Raw genomic sequence first — 17,507 nt, forward strand, 5'->3', positions numbered from 1 at the left:
CAAGGTTTACAAAGCCAAACTATTGTAAGAAGTATTAATTCCTGGAAATGGAAGGGGATAGCTTTAGACACACTTGCAAATGGAATTTTAGTAAATTAGCGTTCTTCTTTCAAGATTACCGATGACCACCCCAACAATTTTATAAAAGAGTCATCCTCCCACACAAATGAAACTCCCTGTTTGCATTATTGAAGGTTACAGCTTACATTTTTAATTCCTGTATTTATACTTCGCTGATAAGTTTTGTCTGCATCACTCGTCAGGTAATTTGTGCACAAGAAGAAGGAACAATGGATCACAAGCACGATCAAGGACTTGGGTATAACTCTTAGTGCAGGTCAGAAAATGATTTTACAACAATAGTTGAAATAATCGCGCGGTCATTGCTTGGGCATAGCTTAGAAGGGTTCAGGATAACTTGACATTAACCCTTTACACCCTAAGATCAGTATGCATATTCTCCATACTGTTCTCTATACATTTCCTAAGGTGCTGACAAGGAGAATTTGTTTAACAATCAAGAGCTTCTTTAGTTGGTGATCATTTTCTCAATTCTTATGACCTTACTGTTTGATTCAGAGGTGATATTATGAGGAGAAATTACATGTTGGTCACTCTTAAGGGCCTGAGGTTAAACATTTCACGATGGGAATAATTATGATACTGACGCAAAAATTTGTTTCTTGGGGTCCTAAAGGATGGCTCTAGAGACCGTTCTTCTAGTATTTTTGGAAAATTCCGAATATCCTGTGAGTTAACTTCTTTGTGATACATTTGTTAATAAGTGTACTCGTTAAATGAATCGCAATCTTTAGGTGGGTCTTTAAGGTAATTTGATTTTAGATTGTCGGCTCCGAATCCTTTCCACTCACCTTTTTCGAGATTTGTGAAAACTTATTGTCATAGCAAAAAGTGTATATTTAGAAAAACTAAAAGTCCATCCAAGTGTTTGAAGTGTTTTAGGTCTCAAAATGACGAAAACAGAAGGTGTTAAACTTCTCTTAACACTACCTAGACAACGATTTTTGACGTATTTTTTATCTTAACAATTGTGCAAAGATTCAAACGTAAATAGTCAAACATATATTTTTGAACTTGTGAAATGATTTTTAAGAAAATGGGTAAAACTGTAACAAACGACCTTGAATGATATTGCGCTATGTTACGCAAATTTGGATTTTATCACTGTATGTGAGGAGCCTCTCCAAGTCACAAGTTAACCCTTTACACCCTAAGATAAGTATGCATATTCTCCATACTGATCACCATACATTTTCTATGTTACTGACAAGGAGAATTTGTTTAACAATCAAGAGATTTTTTAGTTGTGATCATTTCCTTTATTCCTGATTCAACCGCGATATCGGAAGGAGAAATTGGATTTTAATCACTGTTGGGGGTGTAAGGGTTAACATGGTTGACAATGGCATGTTTTCAACCCGTTAATTATCAAGGAAATGCCGGAATGAAGCTCTAAGGAACACACGCAGATTAGAAGGCCGGATGAAAAAAAATTTGATTGAATTTAAAATAATTATTGACCAAACTTTCTTAATGAAATGTAGCCTGAGACGGAGAAGTGGTGATTTTGTCTTGTAGAATTGAAAGCTCAGTAAAATATGTTACATAGAGTATCCACACGGTTTTAGGTTTTCCGCGTGTATTCTATACCAATTGAACATAAGATTATCCGGTTCTCTCTAGCATCCGATTTTTCTCTTATGTCGTATGACATCTACCTAGATGTCCAGTCCTTTCCGCGCAAACGCCCGACACTTAACATAAATTCCTCCAGGAAACAACGTGATTTCACTACTTAAAAAATACGTATCATGGAATAAATGTATCCAGTTAGTGACAGAAGACCGTAAGAAGATGAAAAGTTTTAGAAAATATGACGTGCTGCAGATTCAAGCATTTAAAATAGTGGTATGAAATGGGAGAATAAACATAGTATATGCCTATGTGCGTCAAAATGTAAGAGTTACTAACGTTGCGATCATTCTGCTCCACTGGTTTTGCCTGGTGTGAAGAAAACATAAAACGCTGATCGCATATAAAGTTGAGCATGTTGAGTAGCTATCGTTCCAAAGATACAACTCGGCTTGAAGAATCGCAAGCACATTCTGCGCGTCAGGGAAAGTAGCCCGGGATTTGTCGACAGTTACATAGCTTGAGTTTACGTTTCCTTATGTAAATCAATATTTGTGAGATTCTCTTTACTTTATGATGTTTTGGCCAATTTAACAAGACATTTTAAAACCGATATCCCGAGAAGTTTATGGTTAATGCAGCTCAAAGGATAAAGCGCATAGAGGGTAAAATGATTATATAGGTTCAAAAACACCAGAAACATTCTCATGAAATAATTGTTTTATCTTTCAGGATTGACAATTGAAGCCAGAAGAGTAAAGAAATTTATTGTTTGAAATAAAGTTATCCGGCAAATATTCTATTGAATAGATACATCCGTCAGAAAAGGGAAATCGCGCCTAAAAGCGATATTCGCGTTGAAAAGTTTGCGCTTTTAAAAGGGCTAACTATAATTTTGAAAAAAAAAAAGAAGTCCTTGGAAAAAAAGTCTGCGCTTTTGAATTTTGTCTGGTTTTGTTCAAAAAATATACTAAGTCTTTTGGCGGGAAAAATCGCGCGTCGTTCAAGCGATTTTCTCCCACCAACAGTCAAGTATATATTTTGTTTTAAGACTAGACTCTGTTCAAATTCACAGATTTTTTTTCTACACAGCAACACTCCATACGCAAAAAAAAGTAAAAGAGAGCCTATATTTTGACTTGTTACCAGACCCTTTAAAAGCGCCGATCTTCTTTGTGTGGTATGTTTGTTATAGACAGTAAAGAGAGAATAAAAGACAGTGATGAATTTGCTTGTATCTTTATTGACTACAATTCGTCGTTAAAAAAATATTATGTATACAGCAGTTGATAAGCGTTGGTAAGCATTGCACAAAAACACTAAAATTAATAACGAATTAAACAGTTCAGAAAAAAACCCGCTGTCTTGTAAATTTCATTTACAGAAATTAACAAAGTCTGATGAATTTCTAATTTTTGTAAAAATGTGGAGGGAAAGCATTTCTTACAACAGAAAAGATCTAGACTAATACCCCATTCACACCAGCAAAACATGTTTTGTTAAACTGGTTTTCATTGAATGAAAATTATAAACAGAGAACTGAAAAACTTGATTTTCCATTGGATTCAAGTACTAGCTAACTTGCATTTCCAATGTGTTACATTCAAGTCAAAAATATTCGGTTAAATAGTTTCTATGAAGAAAAAAAAAATTAAACTGTGTTTAACAAAACAACTTTTAAACATGTTTAAGCTTTGGTGTGAATGGGGCATAAGTCAAAAACAGAACAATTCGGGTAGGAATGAACAACTGTTTTGAATCATTTGGAAAGAGAACTTTTAACAAAAATTTAAAACTTCTGACATAAAATTAGTGTAGTGAGAATGTCTTCCTAGTCACATAAGCTAACTTAGACTTTATTTTAACAGATATCTAATAATTTTTTTTTTTTAAATTTTTGACCGCTCACCGTCTGATCCAAACATAAAACATTTTGCAAGTTGCGAATTTTGCTCATTGGTATATAGTTGTATCCTACAGTACTTGAATTTAAAAACTTTTTGTTTGTTCTAACGAGAAAATTCTGAATAAGGACCGAGAGGCGCTAAGGTAGGATTGTTACCTTCTAATGCTAACTGTTTTCCAAATATACTTCCTTGAATAAAGTTTCCTACAGTTCGAGTTTTTCCAGCGTCTCTCTCTCTCTATGCTTGTGGTCCAAATCAACTTGGGAACTGCAAGATAACACAAAAGAACATGTTAAAATACATACTTAACTCAACTTGCTTACAAAATAAAATAACAAAATGCTTAACCCCTTAACTCCCAAAAGTGATTCACATGTAACTTGTTCCTTCAATATCCATCCGCTATCCAGCAAACAGGTAATGTATATACTCTCATGATTGGCCCGGAAACCTTCAGCTTGAGCAAGTAAAACATGGTAGAAATTTACGGTCATCAAGTACCATAAATCTAGTTATTCCTAATGCCTCGGACACTTTTCAGTACAGCGCGGCATCCCTCTTCAATTCTCTGCCATCCAATGTTAAATGCTGCGATAATTTTTAATCCTTCAGTAAGCAAACATCATATATTTTAAGGGAGCGCTGCCGGAATAGGGCGGAATAATTTCTTGCCTAGTTAAATAATGTATATATTGTATAATTACATTTTACTGTTTATTACCTAGCTTTTTCTCAGTTGAAATACAAAATAAAATAAACACCGCACGCAGTTAATTAGTCACGGTAGTCGAAGCCAGAAGCTGTTTAGCACTAAACATAAGTTTAACCTAGATTTAGAAAGAATCCGGCGAAAAATCGATTGTTGATCATGCAGTCGACGAAGAACCTAGAACACCACAAAGACCTATGAATGTGATAACTTGAAAATACCCAAATGCCACCAATTGCTCAAAAACACGTTTCGCAGATGAACAAAAAAAATAAGGTTAAAATTAAAGTTTTCTCGAGACGAAACGACGTCATACCGGCCACGAACTATTTCAAAAGTATCTGATGATTGTTTTGTAATATGAATGCGATTGATGAAGTTGCGGTTGGGAATCCATCTGTGATAGAGGGCCAAATGTTTAACATCTTGAGCGAGCTGGACTTTAAGCGTGTTGCTCAACGTGTTTGCTGGAAAATTCCGTCAATTTTTTCATCGTGTAAAATGTGAAAGGTAGTTAATTGCATCGGCCACGTATTATGCTGATACGCAACTAGAATTGGCCATTGTCCGAATTTCATAGTAGTTATAAAATTAGTACTCGAGGTTTTTGAACATCAACAACTTTCAATAAATCAAAAGCTGCTGCTCACGTTATACATATTGAAATACTCTTAAAAAAATTGGTTACCTTAAAGTGCCAAACATTTCCACGAAAAGGTTTTGCCTTATCCACAGCAAGAGAGAAGGACAATTTGCAGGTCAACTTTGGGCGAAAAAAATTAATGTTTTGTTTTTTAAGATAGTAAATTTGTCGAGGCGCGCCCGAAACGTTTGTTACATTCCAATCATTCTTTTTCAGTGCTCTGATTTTATTAATACTAATTTAAACGAAAAAAAGTTTGCATAATGTTTTATCTAATCTGAACAAAGCTGGAATATATTTCCATATAAAATTGGCAAAAACATTTCTATAGACAATCTGTCTATTTCTTCTCTTTCACACCAAATTATTAGCTAAGACAGGTTTAATTTGAGTTTGGTTGTCGAATGAGCACTTGTTTTAAAAGTTTGAACGAGTTTTAGAACCCCGCTTCCAAATGATTAACTTGAAATTGCTTCTTATTTTTCATCTCCTTCTTCCAAACTTAGAATGATTTGATAAAACCTTTGTCTCGCAAAACATTCCGACTGTTTACCATTGTCTAGACTATTACTTTGAAAACTTTTAACTGACGTTAAAAGAAAGAATGTTGTTCTTTGACCAATACATCAGCAGTCACATGTACACACTAAAAACGTTTTTATTACTATTGATGACAGAGGACATACCATGCTGAAATTCTTTGCTTTCGTTTCCTTGCTATTTTCCTGACATATGTTGGATATTCCCGTTTAAGTAGCTCATCTGCAAGGAATCAAAATAACAGTATTATTTCCCATTTTTTCGTGGACTGAATCATAAGTGACGTTGAATTGGTAAAATAAAAATGTTCTTCTGTTTTATCCCTGCAGCTGCATTGGTAAAGATGTGATCTTAGTTTTCTACCTGGCAACTAAATTACTTCTCAATGTATTCAACACCTACACTGAAAGGTACCTATACTAGGACTTATTGTGTTAACAACTCCTCTCTCGGTTTGTATTTAACGCCAAGCAAAGTCGAATTTTCTCCTTCACCAAGCAATGACTCAGCTGAGGCGAGCTGATGCAGATAAGAGATAACTTCGCTCTTTAACTGTTCTTTGACGATATTGATTTGAGTATCGAGTTGTTGACCTAGAGCTACTTCAAAGGCCTTCCCTGTTTATCAAGAATTCTCTCAGCTTTATTAAGCGCGTTGCAGTTCAAGTTTAATTTAGTCTCGCTCCTACCGTTTGTTACGATGTATAAAAATCTGCATTAAGATGAGATTCCATGTCAACTTTCCAAGCAAATGTAATTCCTCGTTTTCTTCAGCCACGTTCTGACCTTAGACGTGCTTTTCTAGTTCTCTCTATCCTGAGAAGTGAACAGTTTAGACCACGAGGAACCGTAAAATGTAAATAAGCTAGGAAATTTGCACGTGCAAACTTAGATGAGAACTGCAAAGGAGGTTGGTGTAAATTTGCATACTAGGACACGGGTCGAGATGGAATTTCAAACATGGTTTCATAGTTTATATTTCGATAATTTTTTTTTACCTGATTTTTATAACCACAATCTTAACTAATATTTGGAGGCACTTACAGGAAAAGGCTTCACGAAAACAGAAGGAAAAAGAAAGAAAACGCAAAATATTTTTTGGAAAAGTATTGGTGTAGTATTAATTCCCGGCGATTTAATTCGCAGGCCCAATGACTATTAAAAAGAAAAAAGAGTTTGTGAACTCATAGCCAATTCAATTTAAGGACATTTTTGACGAGGGAAATGAGGTGAGACTTGTACCGTCTTTAAATCAAACTAAAATAGATGCAACTGAAAAAAAATTGAACGTTAGAAGCTTAGTCATGTTGCGGGTATACGCACTGGCTTCTTTCCAGTTTTTTCGCTTGTGCCAATTTAACCCACTTGTACCTCATCCGTGTGACTTACACTAAAGCGAATATCCACTTGATTTGGAAGTGACGCTGGGCTTCGACAACATATATATTCTTGCGATCTCCTTTCATTCGTGTGCCTAAATAAATTTGCTTTGATTATTGAATAAAGTCGATAAAACAAGGGTCATGACTAGGGAAACAATAAAAACGGAGTAAGAGATTGGGAGAGAGACGCGGCAATGCACTTTATCAGCGATAAGCGAGTTGTAAGGGGTCTGAAAGGAAAAATCTTGGAGTTTTCCTCAATTGTAAGAAAACAAAATGGTCGTCAAGCAAGCTCCCAAAGTCCACACTTGGAAGCTGAATATCAACAGAATGCCATTGCTTCCGGAAACTTACCAGCACAAGCTAAACAATAATGCACTCACAGAGGAGCCCCTGACTCAAACGAACAGGGGTTGTAGCTTTTCATGAAAACTAAAGAAATATTAATCTTGAAAAGAGTTCAAATCACAGTTAATTAAATTGGGAGATTTCCATAGTTAAGTTACATCAATATGGCGGTCCTGCTGGTATGGTTGTGAGCAGGCTCTTACCCAGTCGCTATTTACTTGTTTGGCGGGAGAGAAGACTGGATACGAGGATAAATTGAGCCGAGCCGGGCGTCATGCGCAGGGGGGAAGCCAAAGGAAAAATTGCCTGCCTCAATCAATCCTTGTTTCTTATCTTCTCTGCCCACAAAACACGTGAATAGCGACTAAGTACGAGTCTGGGTTATGTGCATTAAGGCGGTCTCATTCCATCAAATGTTGTTGGTTGTCTCACTACGAAACGAATTTGTATTCCCGAGCTACAAAACACAGAGAAGCACCCACAATAGCCCGTCTACTCTTTTTTATATCACTATTAAATATAAAATAAATATGTACAAATATTACAATTATCTTGTCTTTTCGTACAAAACGAGTGTATATAACGATACAAGCAGATTTTGAATTTTTGTTTGCTTGTTTCCACTTTGAGTTCTCATTGGCTAATGATAATATAAACCTTTGTTCTGACTGGTCGCTGGGATAACTTCGGTTTTGGTTTTTCGAAATTCATTTGAAAACTGCTCAAAAGTATATGTAATTGATTATTATTGATTGATTAAAATCACAATGAAAGGGAACTGAAGAAGCGTATGATCGTGATTAAAAGCCAGAGCATCAATTTTTAAGCATGCCTCTGTGACTACGTCTATTTGGAGACAAGCGTTAGTATTACAACCTTAACACACGGCAAAAATTTTGCGCGATATACAAAAAGCCACTGACAGAAAAATTTCAAAAGCTGAGTGTTACGTTTGTAATATTTTTTTTCAATGTGTTTTAGTAACTGAATTTCAAAAACATTAATTGAAAGTTCATTCAGCAAGAATGCCGAGAAAATTGAAACTGTCTTCCCTTCAATACTTTCAGAACTATTATTGATAAACTAAAGGCAAAAAAAGAAAAAAAAAAAAAACGCTGGTGACCCGAAAGAACGTCTGTGGCCCTGATGCGACTGTTTTATGATGTGGCTGTTTGATAATTACTGTAATTCACTATAACAAGAACTTTCACTGCACAAGCATTAAGATAGTAACTGTCCTTTCAACGAGAAGACTTTGGGGTTAATTTAATCCCTAAATAAGCATAAATATATTATATATCTTTCTCTTCCTGTTTAAATGCAGTACATTACAATTCTCCCGGTTCACTTTAGAGACTGTTGAGGTCTTGGGAAAGGGCTTTATGATTAACGAACTAAACTTTACCATTTTCCTTGTTTCTTCTTTCATTAATATCTCATTGCTTATTCTGCCTCTGATATTGCATCACATTCCCTTGTAAGTTCAATAAATATAACCCTTTGGCTAGGTTAACAAGATAAAGTATTGTTCATTGTAAGGGGAACTTAACTGTAACATCCCTTCCTGGTTAGGATTAGGCAGAAAAAAGCTTTTAAGGACTTTGAGTCCGCAAGCTTTACTTTCATGTCACACCAATCAAAGGCACATTAAAAGATATGCGAGTTACGTCACTATTGTCATCGTCATCTGCTATTCCCAGTTCTCCTCTCTTCCCGGTCTTCCGCAGGAGGTGAGAGTAACGAGGGGTTTGAGTTGGAGTGGACGGGTTGGAGCGATAAATGTGTCTCAAATTAATATCTTCTACTTGAAAGTTCTCTGGCAACACTCGTTTAGGTCCTGGAGTCACGTGACGTAGATATCCGAGTTTTTCTCGAGGTAGTTTATAATCGGGTGGAGGAATACGAGGCTGAAAGGAAATCAGGAAAAAGCAAGTAAAACGCGTGAACCATTCCATTTACATAAAATAAATTGGAACTAAGCTGCGGCAGTTCTTAGAGGTGGCTACTTGTCCCTTGGTTTCCAGGTCGAAATTGGAAAACTGAGAGTTTGTTTTAGTGAATGGAAGAGAAACGGAAAACCTGGAGAAAACCCTCACTGCGACAGCGAGAACCAACCACAAACTTTACCCAAACGTGGAACCAGGTCTAGGAGTCGGACCTAGGCCACAGAGGTAGGACGAGCACCCTCGCCCCTTATGCCATCCCTTGACTTTCTGAGATTGAAGTAAAATTCTCCCTTCTAGCGGCTACACATTTCCTGGTCAATCAGCAAAAAGAGTTCGGTGTTGGGTCAAGATTAACCTCAACTTGACAAGTTTGTTTATCCTCATTACATGTTTGCAGCAAAATATATTGAAGTGTATGCATAATCTTAACAATATTGTAGTATAATTCATTTATGATCTTACCAATTCTTGAGGAGGTGCAGAGATTGAGCGTGGTCTGCGCTGTAAATCCGGTTTGACCGGTCCAGCCTGCTGAGCTAAAGCAATTTTTACTAGATCCGCTTGGTTTTGAGGCTCCTTAGGTTTCGGTTTCACGTAAGCAGGTTTTTCTCGGGCTGCTGGTGGAGATACAGGCTTTTTAGCAGATTCCTGAGGAGCAGGTTTCGGCTTCCATTCATTACTCGTTGTTCTTCTAACGATGGGCTTAGGTTCTGGCGGTTGATCTTGATTTTCAAAGAAACTTCTGTGAAAAAAAATAAAGTGCATGTTGGAAACTAACCCAAAAGCTACAGCTTAAAACCTTTTTTTCCTTTGAAAGGTCACATTGGGAAGATATCCGCCTTCAGACATAAGTTTGACCAACGTTGTAGAGCATACTTAACCCTTTAACTTCCATGATCTGATTGTTAATTCTCCCCTGTAGCTGCTACACATCTCCTTGTAAATTAGTTATGAGAACTTGGTGCTAGGTCAAGATAGCAGCTTCTACCTGATAAGTTTAAATAATCTCCCTACCAGTTTGCTGAATAATGTATGGATATTGTAGGGAGAAGTTTTATGTTAATCACTTCTGGGAGTTAAAGGGTTAACTAAACCATATCAAAGTACTGTCTGAAGCTTTCATTTTAATCAGTCATACACCAGGGTTTTAATTTTCAGACTTTTAGATCAGAACTTTCTTGTGTAGCAACATTAACAGAACCACTTGATAGTACCACTCAAAAGCTTTCATTTCAATGGTCAAAATCTAGTTTTTAGAATTCGGTTAAGTTAAAATTGCAAGTAGCCTTTTAAATTTCATACTTAGCCCTTGCTACTCGAGGAGTCGGCTTTATCGTTTCTTTAACAGGCTTGTCTTTCCCCTCATCAGTATCAGACGGACTTCCCTCCAAGATAGATAACATGTCTTGGATACGACGTCCTTGATCTTTAGAAAAAGAAACAAAAAGGAAAACTATTCACTAACTTCCTTGGTGAGTCGTAGCTCTGCCCTTATGAAAATGACAGTTTGGTTCCATCAGCTGAGTTGTTAATGTAAATTGGCTACCGTAAAGAGTATGTAAAGCTGGCATTTCGAGCCTCGCTCTGATGAATGGCTGACGCTCGAAACGTTAGCTTTTAAAACGTTTTACGGTGGCCAAATTATAGTATCAACTCAGTTGATAATACCAAATTATTTTACATTATCCTCCACTAAAGCAGCTTCACAGTTTCTTTTGAAACTAACCCTTGAGTTGAGTGGCTTACCTTTAGAATCTTTCTTCAATCTTTCATCCTGGAATGAAACAACGCAAAGATACCTTAATTAGACGCGGCACGCTTCAAACAATATTTTTAGAACGGTCTCTAACAAGCATTAAACAATTTTCTAATAATTGTGCTCGATAAAAGAATCTTGCATCAGTTACAAAATTGACCCAATTTAAGGAGGGTGATGTATTAATTGCTGAGATTGACGAAAAGAAAACTTACCGCAAACTGCCTAAAGTACGTTTCGTCTCCCGCAGACCAAACCTCTTTCCTGTGAAATGAATGGATGTCTGCATTATAAACGGACAACAAATGATATTTCCTATGCTGAAATGAACTTATTTCACAGTGATCTTATTTTCAGATAAGATGCACACGTGCAGTCGAGCCAAGATGGCGGACGCTGACCACATAGAGCGCTTTCTACTTGGGCCTTGCACTACCAGAACCAGAGTACCCAGTACTATCAATTACCGCTTTACATCCTAACCAGCAGTATGCATATTCTCCATACTGTTCTCTATACATTTCCCAAGGTGCTGACAAGGAGAATTTGTTTACAATCAACGACCTTAACGTGTGATTAGGGTAAGGAGGAATTAGATGCCACGTCACTCTGCGGGGGAAATGGGTTAAAACGAAGTAAAATATCATAAGAAGCCTGGGAGATCTCTTCGTAAAAATATGCAACTTGCCTGAAGCGCAGGAAAACAAGAGTGACCAAGTCATCTTGCATTTGACAAATGAATAAAGGGGTAAGTTTCTAAAGAAACTGTGGTGCTGCGTCGGTGGGAGAGTATAGCAGGTAATTTAATGTTAACAACTGGGTTGAAAACGTAAATTAGCCACCGTAAAGGGTAAAAAAGCTGACGTTTCGAGCGTTAGCCCTTCGTCAGAGCGATTAGAGGAAAGGGCTAACGCTCGAAACGTCAGCTTTTTTACCCTTTACGGTGGCTAATTTACGTTTTCAACCCAGTTGTTAACACTAAATTACTTGCATTTGACAAGTTGAGGAAGTGACACGAGTTTACTCGACCAATCACAGAACAAAGGAAGGAAAAAATAAAGCAATTTCAGGTTACTTTCAACGCTCAATTGGAGATTAGTCCTACAGTGTGCACAAAAGAGAGACGTCTTTTGGTGTCCTTTATCGTGTTTACAAACCTGTAATTGCGACTACTTCGTGGCGACTCCTTATTCTGCATCTCAGCTAACAAGACTTCTTCTAGAAGGAAAAAAACACACGCTCTGTTCACACCAACTCTTAGTCACAACGAAACTCGATACTGGACCAACCGAATTACTAGTGATTGACCAAGACAAGTTTAACCCTTAAACTCCCAGTAGTGACGAACATGTAACGTCTCCCTTTAACATCCATACATTATCCAGTAAACAGATAATGAGAACACTCAAACTTATCTGGTTAAGTTTGTTATCTTGATCTAACACCAAATTCTTGTAACTAATTTACAAGGAAATGTGTAGCAGCTGGAGGAGAGAATTAACAAGTAGACCTTGGGAGTTGAAGAGTTAACGGCGGTTCGGGACAGGATTAAAACGGAACAATCAGCTCTTTCGACCAGTGAGGCATTTGCAATGCACAAAGGGACACAGCGCTTACTTGAATAAGCTACAGTGTATGCCCTAGCTATCACTCTGTAGTCTCCTTCAAGTTAAACTGACTCAAAGTATCGCAACATAAATTCCATCAGGTCGGCACACACTGAAGGAAATGACACGGGCACATCTAGAGCAGGTACATGTTGCCCGGTCAATCTTTACTTGCGCGCGTATAATTCACCAAAGTGCATCGTTAATAGAACAAATCAAGAAGCTTGCCCCAGCTACACCTTTGCTCCAGCATAATACATAGATTTAGCCAAGACGTCCCGCACGTCTCAAGGGCACAACGCCTTACCCCGGCCAGGACTAGAACCCGGGTCGTCCGACACGGAGCCCAGTGCACTGACCACTGGACTACTCAACAAAGCAGTGGCGTTGGCGTGCCCGCGGTACAGTTGACCACGCATGCTAAAAGTAGCACCTTGTGCGGTCGTACGGTCGTACATACAATTCAATTTTTTCGGCTTGATGGGTTACTACTATTTTGTATAATTATGGGGCTACGCTCTGCGAACTCCGCTAATATTCCGTAGAATTAACAAAAACGGAATGATAACTTACTTGGCCGAATTTCAAAACTTCGTCTTTGTGGTACACGAGGGGAATCGCTTGCAGGGGCCTGGTCATGTTTGCGCATGGGTGGTCTCACTTGACTCTGCGATTAAGAAGTGAGAAATATTTTCTGAACATTTGATGTTAGTTACATTCCATCATCTGCGTGTTTATTTAGTTAAAAAAGGGTCATACTACCTTAGTTCAAACCGGTTTCTGTTGCATGAACGAAGGGGAATATTTCTTTCTCCAACCTCTCCACCCTTCTCCCGGTCGGTGACAATTTGCTGATACACACAAGAAACCTGACGAAATGCTAAGAAGATGGGGGAGGGGGGGGGGAGATCAACTTGATATGGACGGGCATCCCGTTCAGGGGGGGGTTAGCTTTACTACTGTACCTCTAACAGTGTTCGTACCCTTTGTCGCAAAAAAAATATTTTAAGGAACTTTTTCCGGGACTCAGGTGGATTTTTTTCAGGACTCCAAATTTCACTATTAACCAAGGTATTAAAATCAATTCTCTTTACGGTCGACACACATTTCTTAAAACATAAATTCGGAATACTCTATTGTTTGAAGCAGGGCATTTCCAAGACTTTTCTGGACCTGCTGTCTTTTTTCCAGGACTGAAAATAAAATTCCAGGACTTTCCAGCTTTTTTCCAGGACTCACGTGAACCCTACTTTTACCTGAGGTTGCTAGTAAGACCTACCTGTGGGCCGCGTGGTACTGAGGTTTGGTGTTTTTTGGAGTGATCCAGTAGAGTTCCCCACGACGTATTTGCCTTGGTAGGAGCAAAACAAACATCACGTTAGACCGACAACATGATATGAACGCAATTTCTGAACTCTATGGCGGGATTGCCAAAGGGTTTTTAGTTTCAGAGTTTTGATATGATTGGTCTAAACCATCGTCCCCACCTGTTGGATGAAGAAAATAGTCTGCGTCTCTTGCTGCGAGGCCACTGCTTCTTCGTCATCTTTCGGGGTTGACCAGAACTCTGTAGGGTCCTGGTGCTTTCCTTCTGTTGACCAACAAAAAGCCCACATATAAATGTATAATAATAAAAATTATACTAACAAAACTAAGAACGATAATAATAAAAATATAATATTTATGATAACAACAACGATAATAATGATAACAATGGAAATGATGATGATGGTGAGATAAGATATGATATTACTGATAATAATAACGATAATAATAATCATGTTAATAATAATAATAATAATAATAATAATAACAATAACAGTTTGACGAACAGTAAAGCTATAGAGAGCCATGAAAGATAAATTTTTCAGTTCACGAAACAAACCTTTGACAACAACACGGTCCATTTTGATATTCGCCTGCAATGAAAACCAAGCAAAAGCATGTTAAGAAGTTGAAAGTTGTATGTTACTAGCGACTAAGAACAGAGGCACATAAAAGATAGTAAAATCCTCTCACCCTCTTGTGACCCTTCTGGGCTCTGAAAAAACTGTCCGACGAATCTTCCACCTGGAACGAACACAAGACAACAGTCTCTAAATAAAGTTGGCTGCGGGGCCAATTGTTCAATACATACTTGCTTCGGATTAAAAGTGGAAATATCTCAAGATGGAGTCTAAAAATCCTTACTTGTTGGAAGAAGTAAATCATATTTGTTTCCCTTTTATCTGCTTCTGATTTTAGCTCGGAAACGTATTTGCGGGCTTTGTAACCGCGAAACGCTGAAAAGGAAATGAAAATTATAAAATCAACATTTGTTACATTGAATGCACTTCCTGAAATTTCTGATAATGTTTACGAAATAAACGGTAAAAAAAAAAAAACCTGAGAAGGTTTTTTAAAGAAATACTTAGGGCCCCTTTCAAGTTTTTCGCTCACCTGACTGAAGTCGAACCACTGCTCTAACCTTGGCCACTGTTGAAACAAAAGAAATTTGAAATGATTGAATATTTAAGATAAGCACGCATTGGAAAGTGCATTGCTACAATTGCATTGAAGGTTAAATCCACGTACGACTGACCCGTATCATTGCAGAAGTTTATCGATTCACCTTCAATGATACTGGTCAACCTAGGTTCCCCCCCAGAATCCCGTCAGATTTCCCGTGGCTTCTTCACCACTATCTAATTGTACACCGGGGGAGAAAGGTTCTGAACAGGATAGGGTCTTTCCCAAGAAAGGACACAAAGACACTACCAGAGTTCGAACCCAAGCTTTTCAATTCAGTGTGTTGCTTCTCGAACAAACAGGGCCATTCAACATCATTGCATTCCCATCATCTTCTTACAAACGTGACGCGGCCACTTGAAATGATTAAGAAAAAATAGTCTCTCACATAAAACAATGTAAAGCCTTACTATGTCGAAATTTTAACACTTTCTGTTTCCTTCTAATATCTGCGTAGTTCTTTCTCAGGAGGCGCCCACGATACACTGTAAAAAAAGATGATATACAATATTACACTGAACAAACTCCCCCTCCCCTATCCCCTTCCCCTCCCTCAAGGGCTTACTCCCTCTCAGTAATGCCCCTAATATAAAGTTTGCACTTGATGTTAATCACTTCTTCAATCGATTATTCTTTCAAGACATTTAGCGATCGATGGCAAGTCTCCCTCGGCAGAGCTCTTTTAAAATTATGGCTTTTTAGTCATATTTCGAAAAGTAAAATAAAAAATCTTTCTTCTTCGTTGCTTCCCAGTACGTCTCCAAGACTACGACAAAAATCTAATGACTATTTACCTGCTTGGAGTTTGATGGCCATTTCGATTCTCAGTCGACGCAGGCGCCGATAGTGTTTCCTCGCTAGATAACCACGTACCACTGTGAAGAGACGTCAAAGAAAATTTTACCCAATTTTTATCAATCAAAGTTCTACCGCTGCTATATCTGTGGATTCCTCTTCCTTCCCGAAGACATCTACTGTAAAGAAGTCGTTATGGCTGTGGTTTTTTTAATTCTAAACATGGTATGCAGCCAAATTTCTCGTGTAGCGACTGACACAACAAACAAGACATACACTACCCTACACCACAATATTTCGACTCATTTTCCAGTTGTGACTTTCAAAAGTAAGTCCAATTTGAAAGGTTCATAAAATATACTTTTTACAAGGAAAGAAAACCAAAAAATCGGCAGAAATAAACCGAGAACAAACAAGGATAGCCACGGATGGCAAAGATTGAAACAGATTGCAGTAGCTCTTCTAATTCTCTAACTCCCAGGAGCGATCGACTTGTTAAGTCTCCTTGCAATATCTTTAAATTATTCCGGAAACGGTAATGAGAATAAAATGACATATCAGCTAGATGGTGTTATGTTCAAGAAGGTAATTTACCAGCTTGTATTTTGATGGCACTTTTGACTTTTCTTCTCTGTTGAACATTGTACCATTTCAGCCACCAAGTGAATCTTCTTCGTTGAACCAGACGACGATAAGCTACAAAGAGAGTTTTGTACAAACAAGTTAGTCACAAAGTGTTGTTTACAATCAGCTTCAAAGCGAAGCTTAGAGGACAATAGCAAAAGCAGTTTCCTTTACTCTGCGACATGCTACCTCACATACGTTTGGGAAACAGTTGAAAGCTCTTTTGAGAAAAAAATATACAATGAGAAGGATATCTAGCAACATGACGGTTTTCACATCATTTCGAGGCTCACCTCTCTGAATGACGCAAGCTGCAAAGTGTTTCTTATTCATTTCCTGTTGATGATGCTTCCTGGCTAGGTAACCACGCGAATCTATCAAGTAACCGCGCAATGAATGATTTGTTAGTTAACTAACGCTGGAACGGTTCTTTGATATTTCGTTATTTCAATTTCCGACACACGGTCTTTTCTTCTGCGAACAACATATTCTCTAATAAATCAGACAAACGCTACCTGTGTCACGTTTTTACCTTTGTTAACCCAAAATAAAATAGTTAAAAAAGTGTCAAGAAAAGAATGTTTTTGAACTCTGAATTAGTTCTAGAGGAATTTACACGAGCACGCGAAGGCTTCAAGAGCTAAGCTGAGTTAACAGAAGCTACAGAAAGCTGGGATAGTCTCAGAGAATTCATACACACTCCGGGAAGAGTTTACGACACTAAGCGTGAGTTAACAAGTGTGAAGGAAGATTTGCAAAACTTTGATCTAAAGGTTCACACTCTCACCTTCGTTTTACTAATGTTCTTCAAGCGCTCTTTAATTAAATTCACAAGTGTCCTCAACGAATTTGAATCTACTTAAAACATTTTGAATACTTTTCTTCCTTTCAGTTTTGGCGGGCGAGCAAATAATAGCAAATAAAGCCTGAACTTGTAACAACTGATGAAGCTTTGAGCGTACAACTATCTCACCTTTATTTTCCCAAAGTAAAAAGAGGACTTACGTTTCTGAATGACTGTTGCTGCCTGATGTCTTCGCCGCCTGACTGACTCATACTGTCTGCGAACTAACCACCCTCGGACGACTGT

The 17,507-nt window shown here is 37.8% G+C and overlaps 1 protein-coding gene and 1 long non-coding RNA gene across 5 annotated transcripts in view; one reads left to right on the forward strand and one right to left on the reverse strand.

The window, feature by feature from the left end:
- Positions 1-2,498, forward strand: part of LOC136277760 (uncharacterized) — a 65,987-nt gene extending 63,489 nt beyond the window's left edge. The window contains exons 2-3 of the long non-coding RNA XR_010716034.1: positions 264-337; positions 2,386-2,498. This is a non-coding gene — a long non-coding RNA (uncharacterized lncRNA). The remainder of the gene's footprint in view (positions 1-263; positions 338-2,385) is intronic.
- A 6,083-nt stretch (positions 2,499-8,581) lies between these two features.
- The window catches only part of LOC131773645 (myosin-IIIb), a 31,778-nt gene continuing 22,852 nt past the window's right edge, over positions 8,582-17,507 (reverse strand). For 3 of the 4 annotated variants that reach the window (XM_066160326.1, XM_059089582.2, XM_066160328.1), the window contains 18 exons: positions 17,423-17,503; positions 16,711-16,791; positions 16,388-16,489; positions 15,793-15,873; positions 15,409-15,483; positions 14,930-14,965; positions 14,681-14,772; positions 14,510-14,560; positions 14,376-14,409; positions 13,978-14,081; positions 13,770-13,841; positions 13,064-13,157; positions 12,041-12,101; positions 11,099-11,147; positions 10,874-10,901; positions 10,430-10,553; positions 9,590-9,869; positions 8,582-9,088 (listed from right to left, as the gene is read on the reverse strand). In XM_066160326.1, coding sequence (XP_066016423.1) covers positions 8,804-9,088; positions 9,590-9,869; positions 10,430-10,553; positions 10,874-10,901; positions 11,099-11,147; positions 12,041-12,101; positions 13,064-13,157; positions 13,770-13,841; positions 13,978-14,081; positions 14,376-14,409; positions 14,510-14,560; positions 14,681-14,772; positions 14,930-14,965; positions 15,409-15,483; positions 15,793-15,873; positions 16,388-16,489; positions 16,711-16,791; positions 17,423-17,503 — 1,730 coding nt within the window. In that variant the 3' untranslated portion in view covers positions 8,582-8,803. The remainder of the gene's footprint in view (positions 9,089-9,589; positions 9,870-10,429; positions 10,554-10,873; positions 10,902-11,098; positions 11,148-12,040; positions 12,102-13,063; positions 13,158-13,769; positions 13,842-13,977; positions 14,082-14,375; positions 14,410-14,509; positions 14,561-14,680; positions 14,773-14,929; positions 14,966-15,408; positions 15,484-15,792; positions 15,874-16,387; positions 16,490-16,710; positions 16,792-17,422; positions 17,504-17,507) is intronic. The other variant, XM_066160327.1, reaches the window with a different exon arrangement.

The sequence above is a fragment of the Pocillopora verrucosa genome, chromosome 13, assembly GCF_036669915.1.
Source record: "Pocillopora verrucosa isolate sample1 chromosome 13, ASM3666991v2, whole genome shotgun sequence".
Classification (NCBI taxonomy): Eukaryota; Metazoa; Cnidaria; class Anthozoa; order Scleractinia; family Pocilloporidae; genus Pocillopora; species Pocillopora verrucosa.